The sequence below is a fragment of the Lolium perenne genome, chromosome 5, assembly GCF_019359855.2.
Source record: "Lolium perenne isolate Kyuss_39 chromosome 5, Kyuss_2.0, whole genome shotgun sequence".
NCBI lineage: Eukaryota > Viridiplantae > Streptophyta > Magnoliopsida > Poales > Poaceae > Lolium > Lolium perenne.
The window spans coordinates 61,534,720-61,548,598 of NC_067248.2; the positions used below are offsets into that span (position 1 = coordinate 61,534,720).

Here is a 13,879-nt window from a genome sequence, read left to right on the forward strand (position 1 = left end):
AAAAGGAACTGCTCTCATTTACTATAGGTTATACATACGGCTACCCACTGAATCCACGAGTTGTATTTCCTGCCGTCGGAGGTGCAACATGTACATATGAATTTTGGGTACATCCGTCAAGATGCACATGCGATTTGCTTTGATCTTTTTCCACTGGTTTATTTTATATGCACCCTTTGTGATTCATCATTCATGAGATGGTAAACTTTGAAACTTATGACTTCGTAATAAAGCAAGTTGTGTGTATCGATTGATTCAGAGTCCGGGAGAACCCCATTTCGAAAAAGAGAGAGCGAGACATACAAAAACCTTTATTTTGGGCGTTCGTTTAGGCTTGTGTCTCTGAACCCAAAAGCACAGGAGAAAGCGTAAACAAACACACAGTTATGCCCGTGGACCAAGCTGCTGAGTGACCGATACAAACGGCGAAAAACCTGTGAAGAATTACCAAGAACTCCGGCTTCTTACATGGTTACTGGATCTCACGGTCTAAGATCTCATGAACAAGTGAGCTCATGGAACGACTCCTTTCTAACAATAGCCAGCCTATTTTAGGAACCGGAGACAAACTGGAAGGAGGAGCTAGCTCGTACAGCAAGAGGATCCGACCACCGCGCGCGTGCTCCTCCCCTGCACAGTGGAGGAGACCGCCAACGTTTCCTAGGCCGGCAGGCCACATTCCGGCGAGAGCACATTACGATGGCGGAAACCCATTGTACGTTTGCCTGCAACCTTCCTACTTGCTTATTCTGCTGATGCATTCAGATGTTGCTACGAACGATAACCGATCTACAGACGACGCAGAAGAAGAGGTGAACGACCACCCGATTGAGGAGGTCCGCAACACGGTTCGGGTGACTGACGACCCGTCCGAACCATGCCTGACGTTCCGGACATGGCTGCTGGGGATGTCCTCCTGCATTCTTCTGGCCTTCGTCAACGAGTTCTTCATGTACCGGTCCAACCAGCTGGCGATCGGCACCGTGGTGGTGCAGATCGTCACGCTGCCCATCGGCCGGTTCATGGCGTCGGCGCTGCCGGAGAAGGTCATGCGCGTCCCAGTCTTCGGCTGGAAATTCTCCCTCAACCCGGGCCCTTTCAGCCTCAAGGAGCACTGCCTCATAACCATCTTCGCCGGAGCTGGGGCTAGCGGCGTCTATGCCATGAATATCATCGCCATCGTCAAGGTCTTCTACAAGCGGCAGATCAACCCCTACGCGGCAATGCTGCTCGCACAAACAACCCAGGTGATCCATTAATTGTATATATATATATATATATTTATGTGTGTTTTCAGAGTGATATGTTTTTAGAAAGCTAAACTAGCATTTTTAAAAGACTTATATTTGTGTGTGTTTTCAGAATGATATGTGTGTTTTCAGAATGATATGTACTAGTATATAGAGTTCAATTTTGAAGTTATTTGGATAATTTGTGGCATTTTTAAATTTCAGTTGCTTGGGTACGGATGGGCTGGCCTGTTTAGGACATATCTGGTAGATTCAGCCTACATGTGGTGGCCACTAAACCTTGTTCAGGTGACCCTTTTCAGGTAATTCCTCACTCCATCTGTTTCGAATTATAATTGTTTTTATATACTTTAATTTGAACTAGACTGAAATAGGTGAACAAACACATTAAGATGCGCATAGATACATATAATTCAGAAAAAAGGAAAACATCTTATAATTTGAAATGGACTGATACCTGTTTGGTGAAACTTCAAAATGATGAATGTGTATAGATGAACCTATCTGCATGAACATAGAAGAGTACTTACAGAAGATGTGTTCCTCTGCAGGGCAATGCACGAGGAAGAGAAGAGGCCCAAGGGGCAGCTGACACGGCTGCAATTCTTCATCATCGTGATGGTCTGCAGCTTCGCCTACTACCTGATCCCCAGCTACCTGTTCCCAGCGGCCAGCACCATGTCGGTGCTGTGCTGGTTCTTCAAGGACTCCGTCATGGCGCAGCAGATCGGCTCCGGGCTCAAGGGTCTCGGCGTAGGCTCCTTCGGCCTCGACTGGAACACCGTGGCTGGGTTCGTCGGGAACCCGCTCGCCTCGCCGGCCTTCGCCATCTTCAACATCATGTTTGGGTTCGCGATCAACAACTACATCGCCGTGCCATTTCTGTACTGGACCAACACCTACAACGCCAAGCGCTTCCCCATCATCTCGTCACACGTCTTTGACGCCTCCGGCAAGCGCTACGACACCAACCGCATCCTCGACCCGGAATCCTTCACGCTCAACCTCAAGGAGTACAACTCCTACAGCCGCATCAACCTCAGCGTGCTCTTTGCCCTCAACTATGGATTCGGCTTCGCTGGTCTAATGTCCACGCTCTCGCACGTTGCACTCTACCACGGCAAGTAAGGTTATAGACAGACACGCCGACATAGAATCCCTGAACACTGAATAAGAGCTTAATTATGCCTGGAAATCTTAACTGATGCAGGGAGATTTTTGACCTGTGGCGGAAGGCAGCGTCAGAGAAGGGCAGGGAGCAGGACGTGCACACCAGGATCATGAAGAGGAACTACAAGACTGTGCCGCAGTGGTGGTTCCACCTGATGCTGGTCCTCGTGCTGGCGTTGTCCGTCTTCACCTGCGAGGGTTTCGGAGGTCAGCTGCAGCTGCCTTGGTGGGGACTCCTCCTTGCCTGCGCCATCGCCTTAACATTCACACTGCCCATCGGCATCATCACCGCAACCACAAATATGGTAATTTCGGTCGATGCCTTCAAGCCCGCTAGCTCTCTGAAGAATAATGGCGAGAAAAATTAGTATTTTAGTAATTTTTCCATGAACTTGATCTGTAATGACAAGAGGGGCATTTCCTAATTTGGTGCAGCAACCTGGACTAAATATCATCACGGAGCTCATCATCGGGTACCTGTACCCCGGGAAGCCACTTGCCAACGTTGTGTTCAAGACGTACGGCTACATAAGCATGGGGCAGGCGCTCACCTTCGTGTCGGATTTCAAGCTCGGGCACTACATGAAGATTCCCCCGATATCCATGTTCTTCGCTCAGCTGGCAGGGACTGTCACGGCATCGACCGTGCACTTCGCGACGGCGTGGTGGCTACTGACGACGGTGAAGAACGTCTGCGACGTGGATACTCTGCCGGAGGGCAGCCCCTGGACGTGCCCGGGGGACGACGTCTTCTACAACGCCTCCATCATCTGGGGCGTCGTCGGCCCGCTGCGCATGTTCGGCCGCCTCGGCAACTACTGGCAGATGAACTACTTCTTCCTCGTCGGCCTCCTCGCGCCCGTGCCAGTCTGGCTGCTCTGCCGCTGGTACCCGCGCAACGCCTTCTTCAAGAACATCAGTATACCGCTCATCTTCGCGGGCGCCGGCGGGCTTCTCCCGGCGAGATCCGTCAACTTCATAATGTGGGGCTTCATCGGCATCTTGTTCAACTACTTCATATACCGGCGGCACAAGGCATGGTGGATGAGGCACAATTACGTGCTCGCAGCAGGGCTCGATGCCGGCGTCGCCTTCATGGGGGTGCTCACGTTCATCTCGCTAGGCTACTTCGACATCTACGGGGTGCAGTGGTGGGGCGGCGTTGCTGACGACCACTGCCCCTTGGCATCATGCCCAACAGCGCCAGGAGTCGTAGCCAAGGGATGCCCAGTTGTCAGTTCAGCCTAACACCATACAGCAACTTGTACAGTAGTACAGCACAGCGGTAGAAAAGAAAATAGGATTTCCATTTTTTAGATTCACATCTACTATTTCACTAAGGGAGTAAGGGCTCGATGATAATAATATGGCATTTTAAGGTAGACACAGTCTTTTGTAGTTGTATTTCATGAAAAAAAAATGTTTTTTGTTTGTTTGTGGCATACCGCCTATCAAATATCATCCATTCTTTTCCCTTCATGAGAAAACTGAACTAGGGTACCAAGTCATTGCAATAATCATAGAAAACTCTATCTTATAACCGGCTGTAGCTTCAGCCGATTCTCTCATCCCCATCGACCTGCCCCCGTGCCCCGACCCTGCTAACCTCAGCGCCGCACCCGAGCGTCCCTCTCCTTGCTCGATTCCAACGTTAGCCAGGTTACGAACAGTCCCTCAACATTGATACGAACTGTAGTTTAACAAAGTTATAGTCTTAATGAAAAGCTAACAAATGACACCACATATTACTATACTATCCTCCATCTGCTGATATGATTCACACTACTAGTTCACCTAAACTATGACAATTCTGTGACTACGTTCGATATTTCCAGCAGTACAGCCCAAGTACTAGTCAGTATACCAACTGGCACACACACTGGCAATGCAATCAAGTATGTGAAATGGAGTCATGGATTATGAGTCTAACGACTAGTCTAGACTAGTCGTGCGACTAGTCTATGAGTCCTAACTTGATTGTCGACTAACTTGTTTGACTCGACTAGTTCGTTGAGTCAAACGGTCGAGCGACTAGTCGTGGACTAGTCAAGACTAGTCATGGTATTCGAGTCGATCGACTCAATTGAGGCATGGAGAACTGTCCAAAGGCATCGGTGGAACTTAAGAAAAAAATCGCAATTTCTTACATACAAGAAACTTTAGAGCTATGGAGCAACATTTAGACGTGGAGAATGAATCTGATGTTCAAAGACATTGTTTCATCATCTAGACAAGATAATTTGAGGCCTATGCCATGAACTTCTAGATTCTAGCATTATTATGTTACGTAACTTGTGTTGAACTTATGTCGATTTTAGTTACTAATAAATCACCTATCTGGTTGCTATATACAGTAGTATTTTGTACTAGTTACGGCTGAAGTAGTAGTATCGACTAGTGACAATTAGTCTATGAGCCAGTACCTAGACGACTCGTCTCGACTCCTCGACTTGTAATCCTTGAATGGAGTAGCAATGGTTTAAATGACTTGGACTAAACAAGCTAAATTACTAATCATAAAACATAATGTGTACCTGAACTGAAAAGTCTTAGATCATAGTTCCAACGCACTGGTTTCCATGGCAAAAACTCTGCAAATAAAGCTACAAAGAGAATATCTAACAAAGGACATTACGCATGTTATGCATAGCAGCACATCAACATTTATGTTTCACAGATTAAGTGCAGCAGCCAGGAGAGGCTTAAACTATTCAAAAAGACATGTATGTATAGTATCACAGGTGACAGGTTATGCATAATATATATACATAAAAAAGGTCAAAACTGAGCAGAAACTAGCGAATTCAAAAACTTACAAACCCGAATACAAATTTTACGCATGAGTTACACAGGAGTTTGCTGCCAAGGGTGAAGGGTGTTCAAAATTACAAATTTTACGCATGAGTTACACAGGAGTTTGCTGCCAAGGGTGAAGGGTGTTCCAAATTTACATACTTACTAACTCCAGTATGTCCTCATCCAACAAGGATACCGAATTACCGATGCCGGTGACTGAGCTTGTGATGCAACCTGCAATTAGATGAAAGGCGTTGCAGGTACATCAGAGCCCAGAATGGCGCTAGTGCACTGAGGCATTTCATCGAACACAAGGATCGCAATCCACGGAGGAGGAGAGGAGCAACATTCAGAAGGAAAATTAGCAGCGATTCAGGATGACACGATGGCGGAGATACCATTGAATAGGATGGAGGGGAAGGTGGTGTCCTTGTGGCGGCGGCGGCGGAAGAGGAGGAGGGGAGCAATGGCGATGCGTTGGCTGAACGGCGAGCGTCGAAGGCTCGCAGCACAGTTGTTGTGAGAAGACGCGGCGTGAGTGGGCGTGGACCAATCGGGCTTTCCGTCGCCCGTTTGCAAGTGATCCTCCTTTTGCGAAAATAAATAAAATACAGTGGAAATTCTGTTCTAAAAAAATCTCCCGAGCCGTACTCACCCAGCTATGGGCGACGGTCTGTTTCTGTACATTTAGAGCATCCCCACTCGTTGGCGCTCCCCACGCCCAAATCCGGCGATATTTTCGTCCGGATTGGATGAAGTTTTGGCGTGGGGAGCGCCGAAGTTCCAGCCGTCCCCCCGGCAGGAAACCCCCAACCTCGACCATTTGACATATTTCAAACAAATTCAACATAAAATTTAACAAGTTCGGCAAACAAGAGGACGAAAATTGCTGAAACAAATTCGGCGATAACAGTACAATGTTTAACAAGTGCTGAAACAAATGAAGCACACAAATTTCACAATTTTTCAAACAAATTAAGACAGACTAGTTGGCGTCGGCGTTGGCGTTGCCTCGGAGCCTCCATATGTGCTCCACCAGATCATCTTGCAGCAGCTGGTGCATTGTAGAGTCTCGAATCTCCTGGCGCATAGCAATGAAGGCGGCCCATGATGGAGGCACCTGGTGATTAGGCTGTGCAAGAGGACCCTCTCTCTCATATGGTGCTTCTTGCTCAGCCAGAGGAACCGGATGCTTTCGCTCATCTTCAATAATCATGTTGTGTAGGCACACACAGCAGTTCATCACCTCCCACATCTGATCTTTGGACCAAGTCATAGCGGAGAACCGGACGACAGCAAATCTCTGCTGTAGGACACCAAATGCTCGCTCGACGTCTTTTCGGCAAGCTTCTTGTTTCTTGACAAACTCGCAAAGTTTGGGGGTGCTAGGGTTGGAGATCGTCTTCACAAATGTTGCCCACTTTGGATAGATACCGTCTGCAAGGTAGTATCCTTTGTTGTAGTGCCGACCATTGATCACATAGTCCACCGGGGAGCATGACCCTCAACAAGCTTGGAAAAGACCGGGAGCAGTTTAGGACGTTGATGTCATTGTTGGATCCAGGCATACCAAAGAAAGAGTGCCAAATCCAAAGATCATGGGTAGCCACTGCTTCAAGTATCACAGTGCAGCCTTTTTTGTGACCCTTGTACATTCCCTGCCACGCAAACGGACAGTTCTTCCATTGCCAATGCATGCAGTCAATGCTTCCAAGCATCCCTGGAAAACCTCTAGCTTCATTTTTTGCAAGGATCCTCTGAGTGTCTTCGACAGTGGGTGATCTCAAGAAATAGTCCCCGAACACTGCTATGACTGCACTGCATAACCGGTAGAAACAATCAAGGGCGGTGGACTCCGCCATCCGAAGATAGTCATCTGCAGTATCACCGGGAGCTCCATACGCCAGCATCCTCATAGCCACTGTGCACTTCTGCAGTGACGAAAATCCAACCAAACCAGTGCAATCCGCCTTGCATCTGAAGTAGGGATCAAAGTGGCGGATGGCATACACAATTTGCAGAAATAGCTTTCTGCTCATCCTGAAACGACGCCGGAAAACAGTCTCACCGTGCAATGGATTGTCGGCGAAGTAGTCGGCGTACAACATGCAGTAGCCCTCCATTCGCTGTCTCGGCTTGCACTTCCGGCGACCTCGTGCCGACCCACCACGCCGACGAGTTGCCAGTCCGGCATACATGCTTGCCAAGCAACCAAGGATCATCATGTGCTCCTCGTCTTGGGCGGCTGCTGCCATCTCTTCTTGCATAAGCTCGACGAACATCTGCTCCTCCTCTTCGTCCGAGTCCATGGCCGGCGAGGCAAATGGACGAACACCTGACGGGCGTGGTCGAGGCAACCCGAGCCGCGAGCGACGACGAGCAAGCAGGCCGGAAAACAGGCCGGCGGAAGAGCAGCCAGATAGGCCGTCGTCCAAACACGGCGGAATATAGGCAGGTGGGGAAGGAGTGGCGGCGCAATCTGGGCAACAAGCCGGCGGGGTGGTGCCGGCGGTGAGAGAGATACGAGGGGTGGGGGAGAATTTGAGCGACGTGGCGGTGGGGTTCGTGCGTCGAGTCACCGACAGATCGGGCCCTTCCCCGCTTTTCACTCGTCCGGAGTCCCCGAGAGCTCCCCGGGGGGCCGGGGGGGCGTGGGATCGCCGGATGAATTTAGGCCCAAATCCGGACGAAAACGAGGAACCGGGGGCGCGACTGGGCCGAATTTCGCCGTCCGGATGGAAAAAACGCTCGCCGGGGGCCTCCTCGGGGGGACGAGTGGAGATGCTCTTAGGTCCGCTCCCGGATAGAATGCGTCTCGCGGTCCGGCCGGCGTAGTTCATCCGTCCGCTGGCTATTTGGCCTGCACAGAGGAGACAAATAAATTGGAACGAAAAAAAAACAAAAATCTGACAAAAATTTCATCAAACCGAAAGTAATTTACATAATTTAAAAGTAAAATCTAGACCGTAGTTTCTAGCGCCGTCCTGACGAAGGGCGGGGGCGCCCACAGTTGTTGCGCCTAAGCAGGGACCTCTGACGGCTGCAACACGAACTGCGGCTACTGTGGCGGTTGCGTGTAATGTGGTGGTGTGGCTAGCGACGCGTACTACGAAGGAGGTGGAAGCATCTGGTCGTGCCATGCTGAATGTGGTGGCATGTGCGGCGGGAATGGTGGCGGTGGTGGCAAGGAGGCAACATGCTCCGCCACCATTGCCGAGAGCTGGACGACGTCCTCCAACCTTGGCTAGGCCTACTTCGAATCCTCGTTGGCCTTTGACGTGGCTAGGGCGACGACCGTGGCCAGCTCCTCGTCGTAGTCATCGGGACGATCCCTCCAGCTTCACAGTGGCTCGAGGCACGTCCTCCATCTTGTCATCCTCCTCGTCATCCTTCTCGTCGCATCTCGCTCTCTCTGTCGGGCGCGACGTCGTCGGGCAGGAAATCCTGCTTGTCGCGGATCGTTCGGCGCGTTTCGTACTCCCAGAGAAGGAAGGCACGTCAGAAAATTTTGCGCTTCGTGCTCCTAGGCAAGATGGGTAAACGCTGCCAACAATCAACTTTCTGCCCCTCTGATTAGGCCGACGGATTGACCCATTTAGGTAGGTCCGCTGCAGCATGCGCTTCCAATCCGATGTCCGCGCGAACCGATAATACATCACACAATCACCTGGGTGGAAATTTTGACAAAAAGAACCCTTTTGGCGAAGAAAAGCACGGAATGACCCTCTGGCCAAACTATTTCACTGGCCTAACCCTTTTCCGTGGCGTCCTTCCGAGCGGCGCCACACCTGTCTATGTGGCGCCCATACGAATGTCGCCACAGATCCTGGCCTATGTGGCACGGTCGACGCTGCGCGCCGTTGACCAGCCGATGTGGTAGGGCTTGCGGCCACTCCCACGAGCGCCACACTTTGAATGTGTGGTGCCGCTCGAAAGGGCGCCACACGCCCACTTATGTCACCATTGTCCAGGGGCGGAGCCAGGAAACTTTCTTAGAGGGGGCAAGGATGTTCCAAATGGGGCAAAAATATTTGCTAAGTGGGGGCAAATAACCATTTAGCCATACATATTACAAAGAGACTAAAAACTGAGTGGGGGCAGCTGCCCCCTTGGCTAACACATTGGATCCGCCCATGCCATTGTCACCATCGTCATGCTTGTCATACTCCTTCTCCAATGGTGCATCTTGGATAATGGAAGGTTCGATGGCTTCTTCTTTGCTCATGGGTGGTGGACTCCTATCATCAATGGGGGAGTAGCGTCGGTTAAGGTCAAGCTACAAATTAGCATCAACCGTCTTGGTTGCAAACAACTCCAAAGCTTTGTCTTGTGATTCAGCCACCTTCTCCTTGTAAATGGACCAACGTTGCTCGGAGTTGATACACATTGTCTTCCAACGGATGTGCATTTCGAACCCCACATTATGTCTTCCCTCTAGCTCAACATCATAATTTAGCTTATTTCAATCCAAGTCAATCCTCACTTGTGCTACCACCACGACATAGTTATGGCTATGGTTAAACACCAAGTCAACCTCTCCCGGGTCCGGCTCCATGTTTCCCTTCAAAAAAGTATCCTTGTCCACAAGATGAACATGAACAATTCTTTCCATCCCTAGCATAATGTGAACAACACATACATACATGTGTCAATAGTTAGCCATAGTCAAAACAAATCAAGCAAGGGTTTCTACACATACAACCTACCCCTAACACTTGTCTTACTTCAACAAACCCTAACATTTCAAAAAAAAATTGACTTCACTTGCCAAATCAAGTTAGGGTTTCGCATCTAGATCCAATCAAATCCATCAATTCATTGGATGAAAAGAAGGGGATCGGAGGAGATTACCTTAAGGAATGAGTTGCGAACGACTCCACGAACAGATCCAATAAAATCCACCAAGATTTGAGAAAGATTTGGGTACGGGAGAGAGGTCGGGTGCCTGGTTGGAGGAGGAGGAAGAAGAGATGAGTAGGAAGTGAGGTATGGTCTGGCTGGGGCGGCTCGGGTCGCCACACATAACAGAACGTGTGGCGGCCTTCCGAGCGGCACCACACGCCCTACCACGTTGGTTGTTCAATGGCGCGACTGCCGACCGCCACGTAGGCTCGTTCGCAAGGGTGTCACACAGACAGGTGTGGTATCGCTCGGAAGAGCGCCACACAAATGGATTAGTGGCGTGAAATAGATTGGTTAGAGGATTAGTTCCGTGTTTTTTTTCCGCCAAAAAGGTTATTTTTATCAAAATCGCCCAATGCCCTATCCTCCGGCCTCGCCGACGTGAACAACCGCGGCGCTCGGAGACACCAGGTGAGCTCCCTCTCCACCCTCCACCAAATGCACACGCGGCCTCCAACAATGGGTGTTCTCTGAATGTTAACTGAACTCGTTGGACAGACACGATGCGGTTCGTTGTTTCCCCTTTCCCAGCCTCCAGTCGCCGGCGACTCGTCGCTGTGGCCTGGCTACCGGTACCGCCGCTCGCTACTCCACCCCTCTCCAGAATATTCCACCCTTCCCTGCGTCCCTCCCCGTCCCCGGTTCCCCTAGGCCCAGCCGAGAGCGGAGCACAGAGTAGGGAGTCTTGTGCCTGTCCTGCCGTCCAGGCGCCGCCGCTCCGGTGGGAATCCGTTCCTGGACGAGGCTAGCGACTACTTGAAGCGCTGTTTGTTCTGATGATTAGCACACTCAACGGGTTGTTGGCTAAAGCGATCGAGCTTGGGGTGCTGCGGCGCTTAGCGTGGCGGGACTTAGCGACGTCAGTGTCGCTCTATGCGGATGATGTGGTGATTTTCTGCCACGCAGATGAGACGGATCTCCGCGTTGTACGTGGGATCCTGGAGCTCTTTGGCCATGCATCAGGGCTGCGCACTGATACGTCTCAAACGTATCTATAATTTCTTATGTTACATGCTACTTTTATGATGATACTCACATGTTTTATACACACTTTATGTCATTATTAGGCATTTTCCGGCACTAACCTATTGACGAGATGCCGAAGAGCCAGTTGCTGTTTTCTGCTGTTTTTGGTTTCAGAAATCCTACAAAGGAAACATTCTCGGAATTGGACGAAATCAACGCCCAGGGTCTTATTTTTCCACGGAGCTTCCAGAAGACCGAAGGAGATACGAAGTGGGGCCACGAGGTGGCGACACACCAAGGCGGCGCGGCCAAGGAGGGGCCCGCGCCGCCCTAGTGTGTGGGCCCCTCGTGACGCCTCCAACCCTACCCTTCCGACTACTTAAAGCCTCCGTCGCAAAAACACCTGTACCGAGAGCCACGATACGGAAAACCTTCCAGAGACGCAGCCGCCGCCAATCCCATCTCGGGGGATTCAGGAGATCGCTTCCGGCACCCTGCCGGAGAGGGGAATCATCTCCCGGAGGACTCTTCATCACCATGATCGCCTCCGGATTGATGTGTGAGTAGTTCATCCTTGGACTATGGGTCCATAGTAGTAGCTAGATGGTTGTCTTCTCCTAATTGTGCTATCATGTTAGATCTATTGAGCTTCATGATCAAGATCATCTATTTGTAATGCTACATGTTGTGTTTGTTGGGATCCGATGAATATGGAATACTATGTCAAGTTGATTATCAATCTATCATATATGTGTTGATTATGTTCTTGTGCTCTCCGTTGCTAGTAGAGGCTCTGGCCAAGTTGATACTTGTAACTCCAAGAGGGAGTATTTATGCTCGATAGTGGGTTCATGCCTCCATTGAATCTGGGACAGTGACAGAAAGTTCTAAGGTTGTGGATGTGCTGTTGCCACTAGGGATAAAACATTAATGCTTTGTCTAAGGATATTTGTGTTGATTACATTACGCACCATACTTAATGCGATTGTCTGTTGTTTGCAACTTAATACTGGAAGGGGTGCGGATGCTAACCCGAAGGTGGACTTTTTAGGCATAGATGCATGCTGGATAGCGGTCTATGTACTTTGTCGTAATGCCCTGATTAAATCTCATAGTAGTCATCGTGATATGTATGTGCATTGTTATGCCCTCTCTATTTGTCAATTGCCCAACTGTAATTTGTTCACCCAATATGCTATTTCTTATTGGAGAGACACCACTAGTGAACTGTGGACCCCGGTCCATTCTTTTACATCTGAAATACAATCTACTGCAAACATTGTTCTTTACTGTTCTTCGCAAACAAACATCATCTTCCACATTATACATTTAATCCCTTGTTTACAGCAAGCCGGTGAGATTGACAACCTCACTGTTAAGTTGGGGCAAAGTACTTTGATTGTGTTGTGCAGGTTCCACGTTGGCGCCGGAATCCCTGGTGTTGCGCCGCACTACACTCCGCCACCAACAACCTTCACGTGATTCTTGACTCCTACTGGTTCGATAACTTTGGTTTCTTACTGAGGGAAAACTTGCTGCTGTACGCATCACACCTTCCTCTTGGGGTTCCCAACGGACGTGTGCTTCACGCGTATCAAGACTGTTTTCTGGCGCCGTTACCGGGGAGATCAAGACACGCTGCAAGGGGAGTCTTCCACTTCCAATCTCTTTACTTTGTTTTTGTCTTGCTTTATTTTATTTATTGCTTTGTTTGTTCTCTATATCAAAAATACAAAAAAATTAGTTACTTTATTTATTATCTTGTTTGCGTTCTCCACATTAAAAACACACAAAAATTAGTTACTTGCATTTACTTTATTTAGTTTGCTTTATTTACTACTGCTAAAATGGGTACTCCTGACAATACTAAGTTGTGTGATTTCACTAGCATAAATAATAATGATTTCCTATGCACACCTATTGCTCCACCTGCTACTACAGCAGAATTTTTTGAAATTAAACCTGCTTTACTAAATCTTTTTATGAGAGAGCAATTTTCTGGTGTTAGTTCTGATGATGCTGCTGCCCATCTTAATAATTTTGTTGAACTATGTGAAATGCAAAAGTATAAGGATGTAGATGGTGACATTATAAAATTAAAATTGTTTCCTTTCTCATTAATAGGAAGAGCTAAAGATTGGTTGCTATCTTTGCCTAAGAATACTATTGATTCATGGACTAAATGTAAGGACGCTTTCATTGGTAGATATTATCCTCCTGCTAAAATTATATCTTTGAGAAGTAGCATAATGAATTTTAAGCAATTGGATAATGAACATGTTCCCAAGCATGGGAAAGAATGAAATCTTTGGTCAAGAATTGCCCTACCCATGGACTGACTACTTGGATGATCATCCAAACCTTTTATGCAGGATTGAATTTTTCTTCGCGGAACCTATTGGATTCAGCTGCTGGAGGTACTTTTATGTCCATCACCTTAGGCGCCGCAACAAAGCTTCTTGATGATATGATGACCAACTACTCTGAATGGCACACGGAAAGAGCTCCACAAGGTAAGAAGGTAAATTATGTTGAAGAAACCTCCTCCTTGAGTGACAAGATTGATGCTATTATGTCTATGCTTGTGAATGGTAGATCTAATGTTGATCCTAATAATGCTCCTTTAGCTTCATTCGTTGCTCAAGAAGAGCATGTTGATGTGAACTTCATTAAAAATAATAATTTCAACAACAATGCTTATCGGAATAATTTTGGTAACAACTACAGGCCATATCCTTCTAATAATGGTAACGGTTATAGTAATTCTTATGGTAATTCTTACAACAATAATAGGA

The 13,879-nt window shown here is 48.5% G+C and overlaps 1 protein-coding gene across 2 annotated transcripts; it reads left to right on the top strand.

The window, feature by feature from the left end:
• The first annotated feature begins 517 nt into the window (after positions 1 to 517).
• LOC127299321 (oligopeptide transporter 1) lies at positions 518 to 3,802 on the top strand. 2 transcript variants are annotated; one of them, XM_051329264.2, is made up of 6 exons: positions 518 to 715; positions 796 to 1,247; positions 1,455 to 1,552; positions 1,802 to 2,374; positions 2,461 to 2,725; positions 2,856 to 3,802. In XM_051329264.2, the coding sequence occupies exons 1-6, from the start codon at positions 700 to 702 to the stop codon at positions 3,666 to 3,668; spliced, it is 2,217 nt and encodes a 738-aa protein (XP_051185224.1). In that variant the 5' UTR covers positions 518 to 699; the 3' UTR covers positions 3,669 to 3,802. The 2 variants fall into 2 exon arrangements, with proteins under 2 accessions (XP_051185224.1, XP_051185225.1); XM_051329265.2 differs by having other exon boundaries at positions 519 to 715; positions 805 to 1,247.
• Positions 3,803 to 13,879: the final 10,077 nt, after the last annotated feature.